Source organism: Ovis aries, chromosome 20 (assembly GCF_016772045.2).
Source record: "Ovis aries strain OAR_USU_Benz2616 breed Rambouillet chromosome 20, ARS-UI_Ramb_v3.0, whole genome shotgun sequence".
Classification (NCBI taxonomy): domain Eukaryota; kingdom Metazoa; phylum Chordata; class Mammalia; order Artiodactyla; family Bovidae; genus Ovis; species Ovis aries.
Window position 1 is genome coordinate 44606076 of NC_056073.1, and position 26870 is coordinate 44632945.

A 26870-nucleotide genomic window follows, 5' to 3' on the forward strand; every position below is an offset into this window, starting at 1 on the left:
TCAGTCCTGGGTGTTCTTTGGAAGGAATGATGCTGAGGCTGCAACTCCAATACTCTGGCCACATCATGCAAAGAGTTGACTCATTGGAAAAGACCCTGATGTTGGGAGAGATTGGGGGCAGGAGGAGAAGGGGACGACAGAGGATGAGATGGCTGGATGGTATCACCGACTCGATGGACATGAGTTTGGGTGAACTCCGGGAGTTGGTGAAGGACAGGGAGGCCTGGCGTGCTGCAATTCATGGGGTCACAAAGAGTTGGACACGACTGAGCGACTGAACTGATCTGCTCCATATAAACTTCTAGTATCAGTTTGGCAGTATCTACAACATAACTGGGTTTTTAAAATTAGGATTGCAATGAACAAGCGATATGGGTCAAATTGGCAAGAAGTGACATCTTGACACTCTTCAGCCTTCCTATTTATGTACAATAACTGTCACTCTAGTTACTTCTTTGACTTCTTTCATTAGATTGTCATTTTCCTCATAGATCTTATACGTATTTGTTGGATTTATAGCCATTTACTTTAGTTCTACTATAATTTTAATTTCAAATTTGAATTGTACATTGTTCTTTTACAAGGAAGCAAATGACTTTTTTATACTAATACTGTATCCTAATACCGGTTTTAATCACTTATAACATTAAATAATTAAATCCCGGACGTCCCCCCCCCCAGCCCCAGGAAAATTTCTTTGAAACTTTCTACATAATCATGTCATCTGCAAACAAAAATAGTTTTATTCTTCCTTCTCAATCTATAGCATACTATTAATTTCCTTTCTGTGTCTTAATGAACTAGCCAGGACTTCTAGTACAATGCTGAACAGAAGTGGTGAGTGTGAACATCCTTGCCCTCATCCTGATCTTAGCAGGAAAACATTCAGTTTTGCCTTATTAAACAAGATGTTAACTGCAGGGTTTGTTTTAATAGATTTTCTTGATTAAGTTGAAGATGTTCCTATATTTTCGAGAGTTTTATTATGAAGGGTGTTATATTCTGTCAAATGCTTTTTTTGCATCTACTGAGAATGACCACTGATCATAAGATTTTTGTTCTTTAGTCTGTTGATATGATAGATTACATTAATTGATTTTCAAATGCTTGAGACAGTTTTGTATACCTAGAATAAATCCCACTTGATCATGTTATGTAATTCTCTGTATATACTGTTGGATGTGATTTGCTAATACTTCGTTGAGTATTTCTACACCTACGTTCATATATATATAGAGAGAAATAGAGACCAAAACTTTTCACTAGGTTTGAAAATTTTTTAAGTTAAATGTGAAAACAACATAAATATGTGAAGCAAAGACTAATCATAAATACTAGAAAAAACTGACTAACACAGAGTGGGAGGTTTTTCTTAGAAAACAGATCCAGAGGCCTTAAAAATAAGACATGATTAACACAGCAAACAAAGTGTATCCAGCGTACATACTATATAGACTTTTGACCAATAAGGCAAAATACTAACATTCAACATGCACAAAAAGTGTACCTTATATTTGGCTACAAAGAAAATCTCAAATATAGAAATATGTAAACTACTTTTTTATACAGTAGAGCAACAGTAGAATAAAAAAGTATTACTTAAACATTATCCCTTATAAATTCAGAAATATTGTTCTAAACACTTCAAAGTCAAAAGGGAAAATCAAATCTGAAATAAATACCCTTAGAAATGGACAATGACAGACCTCTGTGTTATAACTTGTAAAAGTCAGTCAAAACAGATTGCAAAGAAAAAGCTATAAACTTGTTCCATTTGAGAGAAACAGAACCACTGAAGACATGGTGAACTTGAGCATTCAGCTTAAGAAACTAGAAAGAGGAATAATAACTTGCAAAAGTAAAAAGGAATTAAGGTAAAAGGATAACATAATGTCCCAGGAGCAACAAGCACTATCCAGCACCAGGTCTTGGCTTCCAATATACTGTCCAATAAAAGAAACCAGGCCTCCTTGGAGAAACGGCCGATTCTGGCGTTGGGGTGTGAAACATACAAGATGAGGCTGGAGCGTCTTACAGTGCCGGGAAATAGTGAAGTCCTAGAAAAACAAAAGCAAGCAAGCCAGAAGAGCCTACACTGACTGGTTGTATCAATAGGCCATGGGACAACTGAAAGAGCTCCCCATGTTCAAAACTGCAATAATCTGAACAAGAAAATCAATGGAGAAGTATTGGATTACAACCCAAACCAGAAAATAATCATACCTAAGCCCACACTGAACGAGTGGATGGCTGGATGGACATACAGACAGGGACGAGGAGACATCTTCCATGCAGACAAATTCCATGCAATTTTTACGTAGACACTCTGACCTCAAGCAGGCAGAGCACGACTCTCCATTTCTTAAGCAGGAAGCATGCAGAGTGACTTCCTTTGAGTACCACATGGGAAAGTGGGGGAAAAGGGAATAACCTCACCATGGAGAAGCCTGAGGAACACCACCTCAGCCAGGTGATGAGCGTCAGCATCAACAACAATGTGTGTATGTTCATATATGTAACCTCCACCTGATGTGATGAAATCGACACTTTACCCTGTGATCTTCCTCCTAAAACAAACCCAGATCCCAGTGCAATCACGAGAAAGACAGGAGACAAATCTCAACAGAAGTGCATTCTATACAACACCTGATCAGTACTCCTCAAAACTCGGTCACCAAAAGCAAGGAAAGTTGAAGGGATGGTCACAGCCATGAGGACCCTACATGGCAACTAAATGTAACATGCTATTCTAGAAAAGATCATGGGACAGAAAATGGGTATTCATTCAAAAATAAGAAAAACTGGATAATGTACTAGTGATAATGTAGCAGTATTGGTTCATTAGTTGTTAACCAATGTATCATGCTAATGTACGATTTACTAATAGTAACAAAACTATAAAATATCCCGCAATACTCTTAATAGAAATGCAAAGAACTATGTGAATAAAACTCTAAAATGTTTTAAGACACTAAAAAAAAATTTGAATTGTATGAAGGGACATACAAAGTCCTGGATTGGAGAGTAAATATTTTATATACAAACAGCTCATACATCTCAATATATTAAAAAAAAAAAAAATTAAAACTGGAGATCTAAACAGACATTTTCCCAAAGACATACAGATGGCCAACAGGCACACAGAAAGATGTTCATCGTTGCTAATTATTATAGAAATGCACATTGAAACTACGAGGTGTCACTTCACACCATTCAGAGTGGCCACTATCAAAAAGTCTATAAAGAACAAATGCTGGAGAGGGTGTGGAGAAAAGGGAACGTCCTGCAGTGTTGGCGGGAATGTAAATTGGTGCAGCCACCATAGAGGACAGAGTGGAGGCTCCTTTAAAAATAGAGCTACCATATGATCCAAGGATCCTATTCCTGGAAAGGTATGCAGAGAAAACTGTAATCCAAAGACACACGCAACCCCAGTGTTCATAGCAGCACTATTTACAACAGCCAAGACAGACGCAACCCAAATGTCCAAAAGCAGACAAACGGATAAAGCCAGGTACATACACACAATGGAATGTTACTCAGCCATAAAAAGAATGAAATAATGCCACTGCACCAACATGGATGGAGCCAGACTTCTATACTAAATGAAGTGAGAAAGACAAATATGATATCACTTCTACGTGGAATCTAAAATATGCAAACGAACTTACCTATGAAATTGAGACTCAGAGACGCGCAACAGACTTGTGGTTTCCAAAGCGGAGGGCAGGTGGGAGGGATGGTGTGGGAGTCTGGGCTTAGTAGACGCAGGTTATTTATACAGAATGGATACACAAGCTCCTATTGTACAGCACACGGAACTATATTCAATATTCGGTATAAACCATAATGGAAAAAAAATATGAAAAAGAATCTATGTATATATATATGTGCATATATAATGGAATCACTCTGCTATACAACAGAAATTAATACATTGTAAATGAACTATACCTCAAAAAAAAAAAAAAAAAAGCTAGGGCAGACATGTCAAACACAAAAATGAGAAAAGTAAGGTTTCTTTCAACAAGCCAGTCCATAAAATTGATTCATAGGTGCCTGAATAACACAGAAGAAATCCGATCAATACCAGTGAAGAGTTGAGTTAAGAAGCAAATGTATCCCCTCCCTTTTTTTGTAAAAGGGGAAAAGCAAAGCAAGGGGTACCAGAATGAGTTAACTCAATATTGAAAGAAAGTGAAAATGTGTAATTAGCTAATGTGTCCTATGTAGAGACCAAAATAAGTAATTCCAGTTGTAAACAGTTCTCTCAGGTTTTACATTTATAAATTAACTGCTGCTGCTGCTGCTAAGTCGCTTCAGTCGTGTCCGACTCTGTGCGACCCCAGACGGCAGCCCACCAGGCTCCCCCGTCCCTGAGATTCTCTAGGCAAGAACACTGGAGTGGGTTGCCATTTCCTTCTCCAATGCATGAAAGTGAAAAGTGAAAGCGAAGTCGCTCAGTTGCGTCCGACTCCTAGCGACCCCATGGACTGCAGCCCACCAGGCCCCTCCTTCCATGGGATTTTCCAGGCAAGAGTCCCGGAGTGGGTTGCCATTGCTTCTCCAATAAATTAACTGGTTAACCACAATTTCATTTTTTCTTTTTGATTATGCAGTCCCACTAATCTTAGAAATCCAAGCCTAAATGCAATGTATAATCAAATAACTTTCCTTCCTTGGTTTTTAAATTATTCAAAATGGCTAATTCCTAAATAAAATATCAATAAAAACACTTTCATGTTCTTTTACCTTCTTTGTTATTCACATCTCATTCTAGAGAGCTGTTCTAGAGAACTCTGGCAATGAAGACACTGAAGAAAATATCATTTACAGTAAACTTTATTTTAATTGATTTTATTGAACATAATTTCAAAGTAGGTCTGTGCTCTAAGATAAGCAAAAGAATAGATATCCTAAATCTCATTAAGAGATCCTTTTCACACTGTTCCTTGAGCAGCACATGGGGCTTGGAGGGCCCCAATGGTGACAGCCTAACATTCTATCCCTGGAGATGTTACCTAGAGATACACAAAGAACAGGTAACACTGAAGTACAAGAATCACACTGTATGATGGTACCACAGGAAGAAACTCTTGTGTTACACCTTACCCATCTCTTTAGGGCTGTAATGATAACGACTGATTTTTTATCTCTGCAAAGTTCAGTGGTGTTTTTTGGTCTGTTTTTAAGAAAAATGTCAGAATACATGAAAATGCTGTACTTGTTTATCTTAATACATGAAAAGAGTAGAAGTTTTAAAAATTCTTCATGAGTCCAAGCTGGGCCATGACTATTACTGATGGGGTTTACCCAAGGCACTGATTCCAAGTTTGACGACCATCAGCAAACTGTTCAAAGGAAACACATAAAAAAAAAAATCAAGTCAAGAACAGCACAGACTATTTTTAAGGGACTAGAACTCAGCAGGTTCCCCACAAGTACGTGCCGAGGTGGTGCCAAGGCAGAGCCAGCGGAGATGGACTCCGACCCCTGGAGCTGCCAAAGGGAGAACACGCCAAGGGCAGTTCTACGTTTAGGCTTTGAAATCACACACGGGAGTCAAAGTTCCTAATTGAGCTGCCAGCACTTCAAAGACGAGAAACCAGGCTGCAGAGCCCACGGGCTCCCTCGCCACAGAGGTCGGCAATGCAGACCTCCAGCCTGCCAGCTGACATGACTCTTGACCTCGGTCTATACCGAGTGTAAAACTTTACTCCTGACAGCATCCTGACTATGATCAAAGTCGGTGAGTAAGCTTCTTCCAAAGCAGAGTTTAAAAATTCTATCTTCAGGTTATCTTTATTAAAGACTGCATTTTAAGATCAACCTGGTTTGGATTTTACAATCAAAGTTAATTACAGAACAGGATTCGATCAGAATTTCCTTTTAGCAAAATTTTCAATAATAAAGGACACCAATACAGCTGAGATACGCATGGACCCCAGGCTGCAAATCACAGCAACTGGTGCAGCCACGGCTTCGCAGTGAAGCCACCTCCCCTGCAGGGAGGAGCCAAGCGGGACCAGAGCTCGGATGTGAGAGCACAACTATTTCAGAAGTGAATGAGCATCCTCATCTCACTATGACATGAAATCAACTGTTTTTGCAGTCTTTCCTATTTGTGGATAAAGTCAATCATTTCAGGTGACACTCAGCATCAGGTACACTGAAACAGGGACCCCTGTGAATGTCTACAGCATTTGGGACGCTGAACTAAAGCTAGCAATAGAGCAGAGAGTACCTGGCACCTGCAATCAGGCCTGCAGGCATGAATTTTCTAGAGTTGTAGAATCTCATCCCCATGATGCCAGCCAAGGTTCCAGATGTGACTGGTGGAAAGATAAAGAAGAGTTAAAGATCACTAATCTTATAGGTGAGAGGACGGAAAAGTGGCCAACTTCCCACCCATCTTTCAAAGGCTCAGACCCGATCTCATAATCCTCCTCCCCCGAGCTGGGGACTTCCACGCCATCCACATTTAATGGGACCAAGTATTAACACCAACACTGGAAGCAAAGGCTCTCAGCGTCTGAGCCCAGCCTGCCTCAGCCTCACCTCCTAGCACTCTTCAGCCCTAATTCTCGTTCTCTCCTACACTGCTGTGGGGGTTTTTGTCCCCTACTCGTTGCCGATGCTGTTTGCCCTGTATGCTCTCAGGCTCTTCCCACTCCATGTTTATTAATTCCTACCACCTGGCCCGCAGCAGGTGCCGGGGACACAACTGTCATCACAGAGATCTCTGCCCTAACAGTGCTTCAGGCTTGATGCGGCTGACTTAAAAGAACCACACAAACAAAAATTTAAAAGTACAGTCTATGCTGTCGTTTGAGTCATGAAGTCGTGTCCAGGTCTTTTGTGACCCCGTGGACTGTAGCCCACCAGGCTCCCCCTGTCCATGGGATTTCCAAGGCAAGAATACCGGAGTGGGTTGCCTCCAGGGGATCTTCCCGACCCAGGGAACGAGCCTGCGTCTCCTGCATTGGCAGGTGGATTCTTTGCTGCTGAGCCACCAGGGAAGCCCATAACCTGTGTCACAGGTGCAATGAATGCAATACAGATCACGTAACATCAGGGGTCCAGCCCATTCAGGGAGAAGGGCTTGCTGAGAGAGTGGAGACCAAGCTGTAACGTGAAGCGAGGTGGCTGATGAGCTAAGGGCAGGAACGCGGGTCCAGGCAGGGGGCCTGGCGGTGGGGGTGGGGGGTGGGGTGGGGGATGTGCTGTGGCACAGAAACCCACCAGAGCCAGGGAGAGGGCCACCCTCTGCAGAGCCCCGCGGGCCCAGGCAGGGAGTGGGGTCTTCATCCCGGCGACGAGCAGACATTAAAAGACATGAGCAGAGGGATACGCAAGCAGAGCTGCCGTCTGCAGCCGCAGCACAGGGAACCAACTGCAGGCTGCAGGGCACCCATGAAGAAGCTCCCTCGGGAATGCAGGCAACAAGACGTGGGCGACAGCGTCGGCGGCAAAGAAGGGGACGACTTAGGATGTGGGCTGGGGGCAGGGTTGACAGGACCTGCTGATGAAATGGACACAAAGATGGATGGGAAGAGAGCAAGGGAGACCCAAGTGGATGGAGCCTGAGAGAAGACCTGAAGCCAGGTCGGAGCTGACGCCTGGACACGCCTGGAAATGTCCACGCAGGAAAGCGGATACACACGAGCAAGCCTTGGCAGAGAGAGAAATCTGTGGGTGGTCTGTGTACTGGTGGTCATCTGAGGCCTGGGCTTCAATGATCTTGCCAAGTGCGAGAGTTTGAAGATAAAAAGAGCCATGTTTTAAGAACCTTAGTATTTAATGGTCAAAAAAGATGAGTGGACAAAACAGAAAAGACAGACGAAAGAGAATGAGAAAATACAAAGAAAAAAACAAGAGAATGGAAAACGGCCTAGCATACTGTGCTGAGAACAGCTAAAAGGTCAAAATACAGGACTGAAAAACGTACACTGAATTTTGAAAGACACAGGCTCCTGGCAGCCTTGAGGAGAGTTATTCTTGGACTGAGAGGAACAGAAGTGGAGGCCGAAGTGGGTTGAGAACGTGAGCTGAGGAAGTGAAGATGGGAGGGTGATGGATTTTTTTAAGAGAAGTTTCTGAAGAGGAAGAAGGGCAGCAACTGAAGAAAGAAGTGGGGTCAGGAAAGGTCCCTTTCCTGTTGTTTTTAAATGGGTGAGAGCTGAGCATGTGGGTGTGTTCCTGGCTGGCACCCACCCGAGGGGCTGGCATCATAGACAGGGGCCGAGCAGAGACCCGCAGCCTGGGAGGAGGGACGCGCCTGGAGACCGGGCATTCGCTGGCGTGGAGGGGCGGCATCGGAAATGGGACTCAGGGATCTGAGGTGCTTGGGGGCAGAGCTGGGCGCCTCCTCATCCCCCCATGCCGACGCGGATGAAGGACTGGGGCTCCCTCGCTCCCCGCACAGCTGTGAGGACCAGAACTGCACTTTCCTCCAGCAGTGCGGGGTGGGGGGCGGGTGGAGGCAGCAGGGGGCCCCCACGCCCCCACAGGGTGTCCAGCATGTGGGTGGGGCTCAGGAGAAACACAGCCAAGCCACTCAGATAAGACGGAACCTTCACCCCCGCGCTCTCATGTCTGGGCTGCTCACAGGACACAGCAGCAGCCCGCAGCCACCTGCGGTCCCCAGTGAGAGCTACGGCTCCCTGAAGGCCGGGCCTCCGTCTCATACGCTTCACTTACATCTAAAGGATGAATAAACACGACTTTCAAATGGGAAAAACCCAATACCGATGCGGACCTCACCAGACACACAGTCCTTCAGCGATGCTCCAGCAGACAGTTCTCAGAGGGCAATCACAATAGTTAAGAGACATGTGCATGCCCTCTACATGTTTAAGGCTGACCTCACAGGGTCAACCTCCATTCGGGATGGAGGAAAATCTTTCCGCATCCTCTAGGTAAAAGATCAGCAGCAACGGGCCCAAACCCCCTCCTTTTAAACCTTCCCCAGGACTTGGCAGAAGCGGGAGAAGCATCTCAGTCTGAAGAACCTCCCAAGTCCCACCAACCCAGGGACGCATCAGGGAAACGGTGAAATGACGTACCTAAGAAAAGCCAAACGTTCTTCGGATCCTGAGACAGCTGATAGGAACCCAGGCCAGCGAGACCACCGAAGAGGAGCCCGGCAGCCAGGGACGGAACACTGCCTGGAGGGAGGGACACACACACCTGCGTTCTTCTGGCAGACACTCATCTCTGCAACAGAATCCCCCAGGTGCATCACCTCCCTCTGCCTCGCCCCCAGCCCCAAGGCAAAGGGAACATCTCCCACTACCGTTCAAGACCAAGGTGTCCTCATGCAGAAAAATGTTTGGGGGAGACTGCTTTTTCTACTGGAGAAGTCAGGGCGATAACCACACCACCCCTCTCTCCTCTGACAGGCAGGGCAGCTCCAAAGGAGAAGAGGAGGCTCCTGGCAGGCTTGATTAGCCTTGAGAAGACTGGAACTGCCCAGGGTCACAACCTCAGGCTCCGCCCCAGAGGAAGGGGAAACAGGGTCAATGAGTTAAAAAAGGATTTGGAGAGTGGGTTCTGGTGTGTGTGCTGGTGGTAGGGAAGCAGGCAAGGAAGGCTCCTGGAAAACAGCCAGATTCACTGACACACCTGCGCCTGGCTTCACGCAGAGACCTCAAAATTGTTCACGTGAAGACGAGAGGCTTTCTCCCACTTAAAGAGCACAAATGGCCCTCCGGGGTCAAGGTTGATGTATGGCAGGTGATGATAATGACCATCTATTACCATCCCTAACCGGCATCTTTAGATAAACAGGCAAAAACAAGTGACTGGACAAGAAGCCTGGTTTAGCTCAGCCAGATAACCTCGAAGCGAGTAAAGGAGCAGCTATGGGGCTGATGATAAGCAGGGTCTCCAAAGAGGAGGCTTAAACCAAACCTGACTCCAACAAGACTGTAGTCTGGGAGCACTGGGGACTTGTTCTTCACCAGGAACAAGATTTCAAGAGGTTAAATAACTGCAAACCATACCTGCTTTTGCATAGCCAATGATCCCGCCGGAAGCAACCAGTGCTGCATAGCCAAAGCCAAGCCAATGTAAAGGCACTCTGAAAACAGAACAGTAAGACATTGGTGCTAAACATGTTCTAAAAAACACGTAACTGTACAATGGGATCAAAAAGGTCATCAAACCTATCACGTAGAAATGCTTATAAATCCCAGAGAGGTTAGATGACCTGCCTAGGTCAGCAGCAGAGCTGGGACCTAAACACAAGTCCCTGTGGGGGGTGTAGAGTCCATCCTCCCATAACCCCAGCTGCCCTGCAGTCTTGGCTCAGTGCCCTTTGCAGATGAGGAAAGAAACTCTGCATCTGAGAAGCTCCTGGCTATTTCACGCCCACCCACCGGGCACTTACAGCGGGCCGGAGTCCTTCGGCATTGTTCTCTTTCACTTTCTCCAAACCAGGCCTGTACCTGCAGAGGAGGAGCTGGATCAAAGGTGGTCAACAGCACAGCTCCCTAGCAGACAGGAAGAGATGGGTCAAGTTCCAGTTTCAGCCCTGGGGAGCTGAAGCTGAAGCAATGGCTCAACTTCTCTAAGACTCAGTTTCCTTCACTGTTTACCTACCCTGTGCAAACTTCCCATGACCAGGGCCGGCATCAAATGGGATAACACCTAAAAAGTGCTTTGCACACAGTAACTGCTGAACAAACAGCAACCATTCTGGTAATAATCTAAGTTCTAATAACATAGGCCCAAGGGAAACTTCACTGACCAGCTCTGTACAGTTAACAAGCTAATCTTTTCATTATCTAACCAGGTTATAACTAAATTGTAAAATAAACACTTATGTGCCCTTAATTCAAGTATTTTAATTACCCTTTCTGGGGGGAGGGGTTACTGCTTTTCACCCCCGCCTAAATAATTATCTCAATACTCAACATTTATAACACTTTCAGACAGTTAATTTTGCATCACTCAGTTACTGTTACATGGGGGGCGAGAGGAATGATAAAAAATAGAAAAGCCAAAAAAAAAAAGCCCAAGCCGTAATTACGTAGAGTGGTACACCTCTGGCAAACTAGGGTGTAACTAATTTCTTAAAGAAATGCATTTGGTATACATTGGGGCTAAGCTTGAAAGCAACACACAGCTCTTCTGTTTAAACTATTGTCTATAAGGGTTAGGTGACTTGGAATCTTACCACCGTCATTAACTCGACGTAGCACTGCGTCGAGCATTGCACCCAGATTTTCAAAGAGATGGATAAAATCTCCAGGAAACTAATTAGCTAAATCAGTAAGCACCTGCCAAGAGCTCAGGGTTCCCGCAGGATTCACAACCCACTAGAAGGAGAGCAGAGAAAAGCAACCATCGCGCAGCCTAAAAGCCGCCGCCTGGATCCCGGGGAAGAGCAGGCAGCAGCAAAGCCTCTCATGTAATTTCTAAAAGTCAAAACCTGCGTAAAATAATAATAATTCCAAAGCACACAAACCTCCTTCCCGAATGTCTGCCCGCACAGGTCGACCAGGGCGTACTCGCCTCCGGGCGAGGAGTCGCGGTCCCGCCGGAAGTGTTGCGGCGCGTTTTCTGCGTCCCGGGGGCGGAGCTAGAGAAGTGGGGCGGGGTCTAAGAGCTGGGGCGGGGCTAGAGGCCTGAAGTTGTCGCGCTCTTTGCGTCCTGGGGGCGTAGCGTGGGGCGGGGCTAGAGGCCTGGAGTCGCCGCGCTCCCTGCGCCCTGGGGGTGTGGCTTGCTGCCGACGGCCTGGCGCTTGCTCTGTCCCCGAGGCAAGGAGAGTGGCCGCAAGGAGAGTGGCCGAGCACGTGTGTCCCGAAAGCTGGACGCGGGCAGGGTCGTCCAGCACTTGTCCCAGATCCAAGACGGCCTGGCCAAAAGCCGGAAACCCAGGATTGGAGTCTAGTTTTGACAGAGGCCTGGCGAGCTGGGCCAGGCCTGCGTTGGAGGTCACCGATGGGGGAAAGAGCGTGTCAGAGACTGGATTCTGAAGGATGCCTTAATGGAGTGCTCCAGTCCTCGCCAGGTGTCAACCAGATGCAGGCCATCGGAGATGGTCCCTCTAGCCTGATCACCTAGTTTGCTACCATGAGAAGAGACTATTTTCTACCTGCAGAACATACGGTGGCCACAGGCTAGACAATCTGGCTCACTTCCCTTTAAGGAGTGAGGCTACTTGAAGAGGCTACTTGAAGACTGACTGTAGGTGAGTTAAATTTGCAAGTACCTCTGCAATGTCCCCCCTGACGCACACACACAGATTAACTCCACACCTGCTTCTCTTCCCTGCCCCACCATATTTTCAGTTGATGTAACACCAAAACGTGGGTGTCATCCTTGATGTTGCTTTCATCCCCTGCAAGTATGTAACAAGAACAGATCATACATATACAAACCAGTGAAGACAAATTGTAGTGCACGGGTATCTTAAAAAAAAATGCACAAGGAGAGGGTTGTAAGCTTAGTTTTACTGGGGGCAAAATGAGGACCATAGCCCAGGAGACAGCCTCTCAGCTCTGTGCAGCTGCTCACTGAAGTGGGGGAAGCAGACAAGGGGGCGTCAGTATATGTGATTTTGGTGAAGTGGGTTGCGGTGCACTCAAGCACACATTTTGACAGAATGTTGGTGTTAGTCAGGAGGAGCAGGTGTCTCTGTTAACAATGTCTCTGTTAAGTGCTTTCATAGAAAAAAAAAAAAATTGGGCTCATAAACCACCTCCTGAAAACAGTCTCCATCTAAAGGCCTGTTCTGCCAGTTTTCCCCAGAGTGCCTTATTCCTGATCTCTACCTAGAACTCCTCTCAGGGTCAGCAACTGCAGTGGCTAGGGACCTAATTCTTGTAGAGACAGATGGCAAGTGACCTTTTGGCAGCATACATTTTTTTTTTTTAATCTTTCTTTTTTTAGCATACATATTATAAGAGAAAACTTTTCCACTCGCAGCAACGCCTACCTTTCAGATATCAAAACTGAAGCCTGCATCTACAAGATCTGACTTCAAACAGCCAAAGCTGATAGTGACCAAGACCTGAACAATTCCACTTAGGCCAGACCCTCACCAACTTAACAGAAGACTCTGCTGAAAAAATCGATAGGACTTGCCTTAACCAGCTGGGATGACACTTAAACAAACTAAACCACCCACAACCCAGATAATCATGATGGTGTGATCACTCATCTAGAGCCAGACATCCTGGAATGTGAAGTCAAGTGGGCCTTAGGAAGCATCACTACTAACAAAGCTAGTGGAGGTGATGGAATTCCAGTGGAGCTATTTCAAATCCTGAAAGATAATGCTGTGAAAATGATGCACTCAATATGCCAGCAAATTTGGAAAACTCAGCAGTGGCCACAGGACTGGAAAAGGTCAGTTTTCGTTCCAATGCCAAAGAATGCTCAAACAACTGCACAGATTGTACTCATCTCACACACCAGTAATGCTTAAAATTCTCCAAGCCAGGCTTCAGCAATACATGAACTGTGAACTTTCAGATGTTCAAGCTGGTTTTAGAAAAGGCAGAGGAACCAGAGATCAAGTTGCCAGCATCCGCTGGATCATCGAAAAAGCAAGAGAGTTCCAGAAAAACATCTATTTCTGCTTTATTGACTATGCCAAAACCTTTGACTGTATGGATCACAATAAACTGTGGAAAATTCTCCAAGGGATGGGAATACCAGACCACCTGACCTGCCTCTTAAGAAACCAGTATGCAGGTCAGGAAGAAACAGTTAGAACTGGACATGAACAACAGACAGGTTCCAAATAGAAAAAGGAGTATGTCAAAGCTGTATATTGTCACCCTGCTTGTTTAACTTACATGCAGAATACATCATGAGAAACACTGGGCTGGAAGAAGCACAAGCTGGAATCAAGATTGCTGGGAGAAATATCAATAACCTCACATATGCAGATGACACCACCTTTATGGCAGAAAGTGAAGAACTAAAGAGCCTCTTGATGAAAGTGAAAGAGGAGAGTGAAAAAGTTGGCTTAAAGCTCAACATTCAGAATACTAAGATCATGGCATCTGGTCCCATCACTTCATGGCAAATAGATGGGCAAACAATGGAAACAGTGGATGACTTTCTATTTTTGGGCTCCAAAATCACTGAAGATGGTGACTGCAGCCGTGAAATTAAAAGATTACTCCTTGGAAGGAAAGTTATGACCAACCTAGACAGCATATTGAAAAGAAGGGATACTTTGCCAACAAAGGTCCGTCTAGTCAAGGCTATGGTTTTTCCAGTGGTCATGTATGGATGTGAGAGTTGAACTGTGAAGAAAGCTGAGCGCTGAAGAATTGATGCTTTTGAACTGTGGTGTTGGAGAAGACTCTTGAGAGTCCGTTGGACTGCAAGGAGCTCCACCCAGTCCATCCTAAAGGAGATCAGTCCTGGGTGTTCACTGGAAGGACTGATGCTAAAGCTGAAACTCCAGTACTTTGGCCACCTGATATGAAGAGCTGACTCACTGGAAAAGACTCTGATGCTGGGAAAGATAGAGGGCAGGAGGAGACGGGGACGACAGAGGATGAGATGGCTGGATGGCATCACCAACTCAATGGACATGGGTTTGGGTGGACTCCGGGAGTTGGTGATGGACAGGGAGGCCTGGCATGCTGAGGTTCATGGGGTCGCAAAGAAGTTGGACACAACTGAGCAACTGAACTGAAACCACAGAGATTTAATTACCTACAGTCCTAGGCCCTGTTAGAGCTGTTTTTTGAAATACAAATAAGACATAATTTTAAGACTACTTTTGTTAGACGATTAACTAAAGCCTACAGCCATACCATCCTGAACGCACCGGATCTCATCTGATGATGGAAGCTAAGCAGGGTCGGGCCTGGTTAGTACTTGGATGGGAGATTAGCCAAGTGTTTTGTTTTGTTTTTCTGATGGGCTGAAACAGATTTAAAATAAAGGAAATGTCATTTTCCTGTCCTAACATTTCCTTGTCATCAACTGGAAATAGAACAGTTTAATCAAGTTTGGCAGCCTCTCTTTAACCTTCTGTTCGGAGCCCTAAACTTCAGCATATGCATTATAGATATGTATTTTATTTATCTGCAGCTTTTAAGCTTGTCTTATCATACTTCTTGGTATGAATATCTTTTTATACCATTTGTTATCAAAATGAACAAAATCCTCATTAAAATTACTAGAACCACTTGAAGATGCCAAAGTAATGCAGGTTTTTCATTCTTCCCTCACTTAAACAGAAAATCTGAAAAATAACTCCTTTATCCACTTTGGTAAGAAATGTGTTCAGGATTTTATATTAAGCCACAATATTTTGAGAAAGATCTTTACTCGCTTTACACAGCAGTAAAAATTCTACATTACAGGTCACATGTGTATGGGCTCAGTCATTATGTCATGTCCAACTCTTTTGTGAGCCCTCTGGACTGTGGTCCACCAGGCTCCGCTGTCCATGGGATTTCCCAGGCAAGAATACTGGAGTGAATTGCCATTTCATTCGCCAGAGGATCTTCCCGACCCAGGGATCAAACCTCTGTCTCCTGCACTGGCAGACAGATTCTTTACCACTGAGCCACCTGGGAAGCCCATATTACACATTAACATACTATATATCACCATGATATATAATTAATATTGCCTTTCAAAAAGTTTTACCACAGTTTTTAAAAAAACCTAAAAGTGATTTTTAAGCTGTATGTTTTCTTCAAAAGAAGAAATTCCAAGCTTTTACTTAGGGGAAAAAAAAAAAAGTATTTTTGAAAAAAATTCCTTCTAGGAAAAATCTGGGATTCACGGCATCATTCATATTTTCTTCTTTTTTCTCTTTTTTTCTGACATTTCCACTGTTTTTCTCTTCTTGGCTGACGCCAGGCTGTTTCCCCTTGTTGGCTTATTACCGTCACCAGTTAAACTACATTTCTCTGCATCTGATTTTGGCTGTTTTTCTTCCTCCTGGACTGCATGGGCAGATTCCTCTTTGTTGCGTCTGGACTGTTCTTTACTTACTAAAACATAAGAGACAGTGTGTTTAAAGGCTGTTTTTCCCTCAAAAGTAAAATAAGTTGACAATAAAATGAAGTTATCTAGCACGCCTCCACCTCAAGAGATAGCTTAAATTTTTTAAAAGATCGGTTTCACTTACCAGGAGCAGGCTCGGCGGCAACAGGTGGGCTTTCTTTTGTGTCTGTCCTTCTGTCCAGCCACACCCCAAGACACGTCAGCCTGGCGTTCGTGTTTATTTCACACAATAGAGACGGGGAAGCTTTCTATAATGTGAGAAAGAAAATGTGAGATAACATAAAGGAATTTTAAATAATTTTGTTTCCATAATCAAGTTACCTTAATTAAAAACTTAAACAGCATTTTCTTGAGTATAAAAGGAATGTTGTTTAGAAAATACTTGTCACTTTGACTAGTGATTGGTTTGACGATGTCCACCAATTTCTAAGCACTTCACTAACGAAAGGTGCTGTTTGATCTTGTTCAGTTCCAGGTTTTAACAAAGAACCTTGCACAAACTAGGTACTCAACAAACCACACTCAGAGACTGTTTTGTAAGAGAATAAACCAAGACTCTGTAAGAGGGAGACTACCAGAGAATTTAAATGTGTAATTATCTGGTTCAAAACTATTGTTAATTCTACAATTGAAAGAAAGTTCCCCATTATTTTTCTAGCAACACCAGGATTTTTATCTAACAGAAGGTTATAGAGAAGATCATCGATACACAGAAGAGAAAAATATGCTGTTTCTCTGACTGAATGAGCAGGCGTTCTGGGATCCAGCCAGTTCAGACTCACCAATACCAACCCCCGGGGCAGCACTATGCAACCCTAATTTTAAAACCATGAATATCAATCATGCCTTGAAGAAATGTTAAACATGTAAAAGATCTGTGCCCAATGAACCTTTAAGAAAATCCACCTCACTTAACTCAAAGTCATACTGACAGTAAGACCTGCATTTGGTTTATTTATATTGTGTTGAGACACTGACCTTGTCCTGCTTAAGCTTCCACATTTTGATGAAACCATCGCTCGATGCTGTAACAAGAACACGATGCTCTGGAGTTTCAAAACTGAACATGTCTTTTACCCTAGGACAAAAGCAGTGACACCATTAAAGAGCCTTTCCTACAGACAGTATGATGCTGCTAGAAAACTTCAGGCACAGTCTCTCGACTTTTCCAGGCTTCAGGTGTTTCCAAACTGCTCAACAAACAGTGCCAAAAGTTTAACATACCTCACAATCCCATGACTTGGTTGAGTCATTTTCAGGGTCTAAATTCCAAGATAGAATTGACTGTCAACCATACCTTAAGAAGGACTTGAAAAGACTATAAATGATCAGATTATCAGGAATAAAAAGAATTATCAGGAATTAAAGGAAATAAAGATATTCAAACCCCCTCCACCTCAGGAAACTATATTGAGAGAAAGAGGTGACTGAGGCTTCCTCCCCTTGTCCTCAGGGCCTACCACCCACCTTCTGAGTTACTATCATTTTCCTTCTGGATTATGGAGTAAACTAACTGGCCTCTGGGCTTCCATTTTTGCCCCCTAACAACTTTTTAAAAAATCAAACTATGTTATTCCCAGGTTTAAAATTCTACAGAGGTAGGTTCGGTTTCAAAATACCACAAGAGGGAGGAAGTGGCTGGGACATAGAAAACCCAACCCCTGCAAAGGCACTCAAACTTCTTCCCACAACACGCCGGGCCCGGCACCGTCGGGCTCCCTCTGACCCAGTGACAGTCTTCTATCTGTTCCTAAAATACACCAAGCTCTTTTATCCCTCTGGGCCACTGTGCCTGCAATTCTCTCCCTTTTAGAAATAACTCCTTTATCCCGAAGGTCTCATTTCCTCTTCCCCGATCATCCCATCCAAATAAGTTACCTGTGTCATTCCCAAACCGTAATATCTATTTCCTTCCTGTTAGGATTACCTGAGTTCTTGTTTGTCCTATTTGTTGCCCCCCAATAAGATAAGAGCCAGGAGAGTGCAAGCTCCTGCTGCAGTTTTTCGTTAGGGCTGCTCAGCAAATACTTGTTAAACGAACAACCAAATATCCACGAAGAGCTATATGGCCTTGAAGAATAGGCTCCCTTCCCCAAAACTAGGCAGGTAGAAACGAGGGCCTGTCTAGTGAGTGCAGTATTGTATTTGTAAAGAGAGATTTCTTAAAGCTAAACTATGATATAGAAAATGAAAACTAAGAGTTGTATGGGACTTCCTTGGTGATCCCGTGGCTAAGGCTCCACGCTCCCAATGCTGCTGCTACTAAGTCACTTCAGTCATGTCCGACTCTGTGAGACCCCACAGACAGCAGCCCACCAGGCTCCGCTGTCCCTGGGATTCTCCAAGCAAGAACACTGGAGTGGGTTGCCATTTCCTTCTCCAATGTATGAAAGTGAAAAGTGAAAGTGAAGTCGCTCAGTCGTGTCCGACTCTTCACAACCCCATGGACTGCAGCCCACCAGGCTCCTCCGTCCATGGGATTTTCCAGGCAAGAGTACTGGAGTGGGTTGTCATTGTCTTCTCTGACGCTCCCAAAGCAGGGGACTCAGATTCGACCTACATCCCACATGCCACAGCGTGCTGCAACTAAGACTCTGTGCAGCCAAATAAATAAGCATTTTTAAAGAATGAATAAGAGTTGTTTGAAACATAAAAGAATATGCAAATAAAACATATTACATCACCATTTTACAAAATTACAGCAGACAAAGCAGAAGCAGTCAGATAGAACTGGGTTGGTTCCCTTCTCTATCATCTAACAGGGTGGTAACCTTGGTCCGGTTATTAACCATTGACCCTGAGACTCACATCTGCCTTTAGAGATACAGTGAGCAGTAACGGAGATGGACGCAAGACAGAGGTCAACATGTCATTTATTTCTCCTGCAGGAAAAGCAGAGTGTAGGAAGAGGCCAGTGGACAGGCAAACAGAGGAAAAAAAGACAAGAGTGGTTGGGGCAGAGCTAATTTTTTTTTCCCACTCAAGTATGAATTGAGGGTTCCAGGCAGCAAGTGTAATGAAATTATTGAGAAAATAAGTCTGTTGTGCCAATGACTAATCCTGGTGACGACTTCACCACTTTTGCATCACTATGGCCAAGACAACATTCCCACCATCCTCTTGAAAAAAATCAGTTTTGTAGATATGTCTATTTTTGTAGTCATTCACAAAAAAGTCTGCCTTATGAAGCTACTGCCCTTATAAGAGACCCTCCACATACAAGCCCACAGAGATTAGTGTGTAAAAAACAAAAAAAGTACCTGTTTTCATGAGCTTTAAACTCAGAGAGGCATGTTAGGGAATCACAGTCAAAAAACCTTACAACCTCTTCATCTCCAGCCACTGCGAGGACAGATTCCTAACAGAGGGGAAAAAAAAAAAACCACACATTAACACCCAGAATGTCATCAACAATTCTGACCATCACAGTATACACTCAACTCCCACCACTGACTTCTGATCACTCACTGAAAGAAACGCAACAGAAGACACTCTCCTTGCATTTGTGATGGTGCCACTGACGGACGCAGTGTCGAGCTGATAGACATCTATTCTGTTCAGTATGACAACTACGTACTTCTCTCCTTTTGGCGACCATTCCACTATGTGAGCGTCTGTAAGTTACAAGAACAAAGCTGTTGTATTTCATAGATAAAAAAAGAAACTGATCGGGGGTCATAAAAAAATAGCAAATATTTACACTGGGCACTTTCACACCCATTATCCCATTAAACCTTCACAGCAAACTTATGATGCATATTTTTATGAGTTAGATTTTCGACAAGGAACTGGTTTGAAGAATCATTAAGGTCATACAGTTCATAGGTGGCAGAGCCATGCCAAAAATCCCAATAGAAAGAGGAGGGAAAAAAGTGACCTAAGGCCTATGCTCTCAGAGAGAGCCACCACCATGTAAGGAAATAACTGTAGGTGTGTGGACACGAGAACTTGTGTGTATACACATTCACAGCCTATCAAATTTTCAAATGTTTTTAAACAAAAACACTCACTTTGGGCTTCCCTGATGGCTCAGTGGTAAAGAATCCACCTGCCAATTCAGGAGACATGGGTTCGATCCCTGATCTGGGAAAATCTCACAAGTCTCGGAGCAACGAAGCCTGTGCACCTCAGTTATCGAGCCCTCATGCCTTAGAGCCTACGCTCCACAACAGAAGGCCCTGCTGTGAGAAGCCCGCATGCCGCAACAGAAGAGCAGCCTCCAATCGCTGCAACTAGAGAAAAAGCCCTTGCGATGACGAAGATCCAGCACAGCCAAAAATGAAAAAAAAAAAAAAAAAGTCAAAGAAACACTCACTTTGTTTTATGTTTTTTATGAATGCTGATCTTCCTTCCACGAGATTCCATGTTCTGCAAAACAGGAAGCTCATTTACCACATGATCACTGACTGACCACGTGTAAAGCTAAGTTTAATGAAGACACAAATGAACACTTACTACTTGGCCATTCAGAAGAACTACCTTCTTTCTTATGGCATTGCCCGAAATATTTCTTATCAAGCAAGATTAAAATTCGCTCTGTTCCCACAGTCCTTTCCTCTGCTGAGTTCACTATATTTTCAAAAGGCTTCACTTCCGAAAATACTTCTTTATATAAGACCCCCTCTACTCCACAGCTGACGACTGCAATGCAGCATGTGTGTTTGAATTTAGAGCTTTTCATTCCCCACCCTTTCCTTATGAAAAGGTTCATTAAGCGTTCAGCTTTACCCTCGTGTCTGACAATGGCAGACAGTATAGAAACAGTACCAACACCAACTTCCCTGGTGGCACAGATGGTAAAGAATCTGTGTGCAATGCAGGAGACTTGGGTTGGGAAGATCCTCTGGAGAAGAGAAAGGCCACCCACTCCAGTACTCACTCCAGTACTCCCGCAGGACAGCTACTCCAGGGGGTGGGCTCTTAATTTTGAAGACCAAAGACCACAGCTTAGTAAAGGTGCTCCTGGGCCTTCATGACTCACCTCAGTGTCTTATCTGTACCCACAGACAGGGCCAACTTGCCAGATGGGTGAATGGAAAGGAAGGTCACATGTCCTCTAAAAGGAAACCGACAGTTAGCCCCCAGCTTGACTGGCACCTGGAGAACACTGAGGGCAGGTGGGACTCACTTGTGAGCTCTGATCGCCTTCAGGCACTCCCATCTCCTCACATCCCAGACACAGATGAGGCCGTCCTCGGCCCCGCTGATCAAGTGCCTGTTGCCATGGAACTTCAGGCAAGTGATCGTGCCTGTAGGAAAACCAAGCCCGACAGTCTCTGTTACATGTACTCACATCTACAGCTGTAGTGCCAAGCCAGCCTTTCGTGACTGAATGAATGTGGCTATATTCCAGTAAACCTGCATTTACAGAATCAGGCCATCAGCCCAGATTTGGCCTGCAAACTGCTGACTCCTCTGGCTGCAAAGTCTAAATATTTATATTTTGTCCTTTTCAGAACAGAGCATGAATCCCTGGGTCAGTGCTGTCTCTGCACAGATCCGGGTCAATTCTTCACATGGCCCTTTATACTGAAAGTCAAAGATCTGTGAGGAATCACTGTGCACACACCCCCTCTAAAAACCAAGAAAAATATGTGGGCCTGTGTACTCCTCACAGTGGGAGACTCTAGCCATGTCTACTCACATCTTCCTCCTTCACTGTTGTCTGAGTTCTTATTTTGGAAATGTTGCTTTCCCACATCTTCTACTACTTCTGCCCACGATTCTACCTGTTACCTGGAAAAGAGCTTATGTACTACCAGCCGTTTGCAAACAGCACTTGTATAAGAAATGAAGGAAACCAAGAATCCTGCTTCATTCAGCCCCTATCTAAACTCTTCCCAGGTCAAACCCTTTCTTGAGGTTGAACACCCGTGCAGACCAGGTACAGACCAGACTTGTTCAGCTTGTGTCTCCAAGCCCAGGGGACGGAGAAGCCTTCCTTGTACAAACTGGGACTAGGAGACAGAGGAAAAGGAATGCACACTGAAGTCACCCAAAGCTGAGCTGCTTCCGAAAAGCAAGACACTTATCAAAGTGGCTAAGGGCTATCTCACAGGGCACTCGAGGACACTGATCACTCCAAATTTCTGCTACAAACAAACAGCAGACTCTCGGCTGGCGAGAACCTCTGAAATAGATGAAAGGTAGTGTAAAAAATGGGGTATTTGTCTTATCTGCCTTTTGTTGCAGAAAATTACTTTCCTCGGGCAAGTTTTTCCAAACTGAGCACCTGAGTAAGAGGCTCTACTGTCCTGAGTTCTTCCTTCCCCTTCCTCTCCTGGAGCACACGTGAACCCCCTCCCTCCCTGCTGCCTGGGAAAACGCAGTGACAACAGCACATGGTGCCCAACACTAGGGGCTTCCCTGGTGGCTCAGCTGGCAAAGAGTCCGCCTGGAGTGTGGGACACCTGGGGTCAATCCCCGGGTTGGGGAGATCCCCTGGAGAAGGGAAAGTTACCCACTCCTGTATTCTGGCCTGGAGAATTCCACGGACTATACAGTCCATGGGGTCGCAGAGAGTTGGACACAACTGGGTGACTTTCACTTTCACTTCACTGGGGAATGAACCACCTGTTGGGTCTGTCTGTCCCTCGATCCTGCTGCTATCCTGCTCGAATTCACCGTCAATGTGAAACCCCAGCCGTGACCAGGGGATCACTCCTCCTGACCTCCTCCACTCCAGTCCCTCACATGGCTATCCCCTGGAGCTTTTCCACAGTAAGTCTCCAGCTTTAAGAATCTATCTCCTGACCACAACCTCTCACTGTTCCAGCCCTTCCCAGCCTTCCTCCACTCACACTCGCCTGCTTTATGTTCGGAGATCTGCAGATCCTTGATACCCTACTGTCTCTAGGCCAACAACCTATTCTTTCTCCAAAATCCTCTCTTCCCATGTAAATCAATCCTTCTCTCGCACACACCAAGTAACTTTCCTTTGTCTACAGAACTGTGTGTAGCCTACTGCAAACAGATGTCCATCGACAGCTTCCAACTCCAGCAGGCAGGCTCTCTGCTGTTTCTCGGAGTCTCTCCCATCCTCACACTGCCAGCACTGTCCTCAGGCCCGCACTGCTCTCTGCCCCCATTCAATCCCGACCTCCTCCACTCGAGGCCCATTAGGATCTGACCCCACTACCCCTCCAGTCACCGCAACCTCCGTGTCGACCTTCTCAGAACACCGAGCACCTTACACGTCCCCAGGCACACGTGGTCACAAAAGCACAGGCTGCAGCTGCAGGCTCAGGTTCTGGTTTCAGCGTTTGCGGCCGTGGGCAGTCCTGTGACACCTCCAAGCCTAGGCATCCTCTTCTCTGAGCCACAGATGGCCTCTCCTGGCACAGCGCTGGGCACCTGGCCTTCCCCCAGAGGCAGCTTCTCCCGTGGCGCTGCCACTGGTGCCCCTCGCACGGCCTGCCCTGCCCTGAGCATCCTTTTCTCCACCTTGCCAGTGTCACCTACCCAACTGACCTCTTCTTATAAAACAGTTCATTTTAATGTCATTTTAAGGAAGCTTTCAGTGAAACTTGCTTCCTCCTTCAGCCCCACTAGACTGAGTAAAGTGCTTCCATTCTGGCCCAATACAGACTGTGAATAACGTAAGGATAAAGAACCACATTTTGTCCACTTCTGTATTTCCTAGCACAGAATCTGCTCCTATGAGACACCCACATGAATTGTTCAGCTGAAGTCGAACCATAAAGTAATAATGCCTCAACACTGTTATCAGAAAGGACACGATTTTCTTACCATTGTGATGCATGAGCGCCCCATGGTCGACTTTCTTTTTCATGTCATAAATGTGAATGGTTTCATCTTTGCTCCCAGTGACTACAAAGCGGCTGTTGACAGCCACCGCTGACAAGGAGGCAGTGTGGGCGTGGTGGGTGAAGTCGGCCACAGGAGCCCATCTCTGCTGAAGAGGAAAGCACACGGTCAGTGAGCGCCACGATCACAGCACAGCTTCCTACAGGGAGGCAAGCGACTTCACGATCCATGAAAACCGAATGGATTCCACGAATGGAGAAAAGCCAGGACAGATTCACAGAACTGAATAAAGAAGGGACAGTAAGAGAACGGCCAGGCAACACTGAGCACCGTGACTTTAAAAACAATTACGGAGACTGGACTGGGGATTCCCAAGTGACTCGGCAGTGAAGAATCCACCTGCCAATGCAGGAGATGTGGGTTTAATCCCTGGGTCGGGAAGATCTTCTGGAGGAGTAAATGGCAATCCACTCCAGTGTTCTTGCCTAGGAAATCCATGGACAGAGGAACCTGTCAGGTTACAATCCATGGGGGCACAAAAAGTAAGAAACGACTGAGTGACTGAGCACATTTACGGGCGGAGATTGGGCTACAGGGACTTTAAAATCTCATCCAATCCCTTAACTCCTCGGCAGGTTTACTTATCCGTGAGCCGCCATACCATTCAATCACTCAAATGTCCAAATTTTGATTTGAATTTATTCACTCAGACACTGAACGACTATTATGTGCTTGGCACCATTTGACACAGTGAACGAAATATACAGAGCAGTGAACAAAAGAAACAAAAGCACACATTCCAACGGAGCGTCATTCTGTAGGAGTGACAAGACAGTATGACATCATACAGAGCAGGTATCTATATAACGACAAGACCAATAAAGAAAAATAAATAGCATTTGCATTAATACCAATGCAAGCTCTGGAGAATGACCAATAATGAGGTCTCAAGACCTCTACGCTTGCTGCGATGAAATCTCAGATTGAACGAATGTGATTTGCTCAGTGCAAAGAATGACTGCTGAACACACACACATATCCTGCCCCCCCATTAAAGGAGATGCATCATGAAGTATTAGCAAAACGAATAAACCAAGGAAGAAATAAATTCACCAAACTTGTTTGAATACACTTAGGAAGTGTTATAAATTAATTCCTAAAAGCCGATAGTAATAGTCCTTCTGTCAATCAGGACAGAGCAGTCCTCTTTTGAGTAAAGGCGCAACATTCCTGAGGGGCTGCTGTGGCCATAAATCAGAGAATAACCTTTATCTGTACATCTTACAGAAGGAACATTTATCATCGGGGCTACTGCCTGAATAGCTTTAGAGGCAGTACTAGGTTAATAGTTAAGAGCTTTGAGTGAGAGCCGAGGGAGGCTCAAGAGAGAAGGGATATTCATGTGACTATGGCTGACTTGTGGTCTTGTAGGGCAAGATCCAACACGACAGTGTACAACAACCTTCCTCCAATTAAAAAATAAATTAAAAAAAAAAAAAAAGAGCTTCAAGCATCGGAGACAGCTTGAAAGGTGAGTCCCAGGTCAGCCAATTATTAGCTCAGTGGCCTTGAACAAGCAGCTTAACCTATCTCAACTTCCCGATTCTCATCTGTAAAAGGCGGCCAAGTGCATCTGCCTGGGAGGGTTGCTGTGAGGATGACTACGAGTCTGCAACATGGAAAGTACCGTTATTACGAACAATAACACCATCAGTAGCGTCATCCTCTGAGTATTCAGAACACGTCACCTTTCAACCAGAGTCAGATGAATAACCAGAGTACACAACAAAATAAACAAAAGCCATTTAACTAAGTTACATACTTCCAATTTTCTGGTTAATTCAAAACTGACACCACAACATTTTCATAAAGAAGTATTCAATAATTTCTAGGAAATTATCTAAGGAATTCCTTTAGAGGGAAAACACAGTACTGGGCTAAAAATTAGATCTTGTTTCTAGTAAGAAATTTCTGAGTATTTCCTAACTACCTGAGTACTCCGAATTTACTTAACTTTTATATTCCTACACGTAGTAAAATACTTAACGTTTTTGGTGTTGTTTGAGTCGCGTCAGACTCTTTGCAACCCTGTTATCTGTGACAGAACAAGCTCCACGGGGCTCTGTAGGCAAGAATACTGGAGTGGGTGTCCATTTCCTTCTCCAGCGGATCTTCCTGCACAAGAGACTGAACCCTCTTCCCCTGCACTGGCAGGCGCATTCTCTATCACTGAGCCACCAGAGAAGCCCACAATACTTATCACACTTTGTTGTAACCTTTTCTCTATGTTATTTGCCTTCCTCATCATCTCCCCACGTGGTTAAGCTTTCCAATGCAGAATCCATACCTATGGCTTCTTCGCACCTTCACTGCAAGTAATGGTCCCCACTGGAAGGGCCCAATAATTAACTGGTGTCGTTTTACCAACGAAGCGTTTACCTGAATCCAGCGCGAATAGTTTGCTAAAATTCCAGGACAAAAACTCAGGGAAAGAACGAACTGTTCTTTCAACTTAATGGGAACGACTCTTAAATTCATAATCGACGGCCCACAGGCCCGTTTGCAGAAACTCAAACTTGCTTTGTGCACCGTAGTCAGAATGTTCACTACAAAAGCCACATACCACGTCTTACTAAATGCCTCCTCCATGCTTCAAAAGGCTAAGTGTATTCTAAGTATATGTGCTAAATATACTCTATATGTATACTCTAAGTATACTCTTGATTTCATTCATCGATGAACCCCTAACACAGCAGTGGGTTCCTCTGAGGTGCTGTCTACCTAGGCCGCTGGGAACCAGGCCTGACGCCCCGCCGCCCCACCACCCGCGGTCCCTGCGCGCGCGGGCTCTCACCTCGCGGTGGCCGTCCGCCTCGGGCTCAGGGTGTACAGCGAATCCAAAAAGGACCTGCTCGTAGCATCCAGCAACCACCTCCATCCAGCGGCGCACGCGTCTCCGCCTCAGCGAACCTGGCGCGGCGCAGAGCAGAAGTGACGAAAGCGGATGCGACGGGAAGGAGGGTCCTTCCCGGGTCGGCGTTCAAGTTACGTCAGGCCCTTGGGGCTGCCTTTTAGATGCCTGCATCCATGGGGGGGGGGGCGGATGGTTTCCG

General features: G+C 45.1%; 2 protein-coding genes and 1 long non-coding RNA gene across 5 annotated transcripts; 1 reads left to right on the forward strand and 2 right to left on the reverse strand.

Annotated features, from left to right (window-relative positions):
- Positions 1-4826: 4826 nt before the first annotated feature.
- Positions 4827-11515, reverse strand: LOC101106042 (transmembrane protein 14C). 2 transcript variants are annotated; one of them, XM_004019136.5, is made up of 6 exons: positions 11471-11515; positions 10391-10448; positions 10005-10081; positions 9066-9167; positions 6245-6332; positions 4827-5351 (listed from the first exon to the last, which is right to left on the reverse strand). In XM_004019136.5, the coding sequence occupies exons 2-6, from the start codon at positions 10411-10413 to the stop codon at positions 5297-5299; spliced, it is 345 nt and encodes a 114-aa protein (XP_004019185.2). In that variant the 5' UTR covers positions 10414-10448; positions 11471-11515; the 3' UTR covers positions 4827-5296. The 2 variants fall into 2 exon arrangements, with proteins under 2 accessions (XP_004019185.2, XP_011956694.2); XM_012101304.5 differs by having other exon boundaries at positions 10391-10493.
- Positions 11516-11714: 199 nt separating this feature from the next.
- On the forward strand, positions 11715-16069 carry LOC114109523 (uncharacterized). The gene is made up of 2 exons (XR_003586185.3): positions 11715-12196; positions 12898-16069. It is a non-coding gene; the product is annotated as an uncharacterized LOC114109523 (long non-coding RNA).
- On the reverse strand, positions 14655-26750 carry PAK1IP1 (PAK1 interacting protein 1). Of its 2 annotated transcripts, none has more exons than XM_004019137.5 (10): positions 26612-26750; positions 23740-23902; positions 21119-21239; positions 20972-21046; positions 20306-20358; positions 19459-19604; positions 19251-19348; positions 16969-17068; positions 16115-16238; positions 14655-15977 (listed from the first exon to the last, which is right to left on the reverse strand). In XM_004019137.5, the coding sequence occupies exons 1-10, from the start codon at positions 26693-26695 to the stop codon at positions 15775-15777; spliced, it is 1167 nt and encodes a 388-aa protein (XP_004019186.2). In that variant the 5' UTR covers positions 26696-26750; the 3' UTR covers positions 14655-15774. The 2 variants fall into 2 exon arrangements, with proteins under 2 accessions (XP_004019186.2, XP_011956695.2); XM_012101305.4 differs by having other exon boundaries at positions 23740-23905.
- Between the last annotated feature and the right edge of the window lie 120 nt (positions 26751-26870).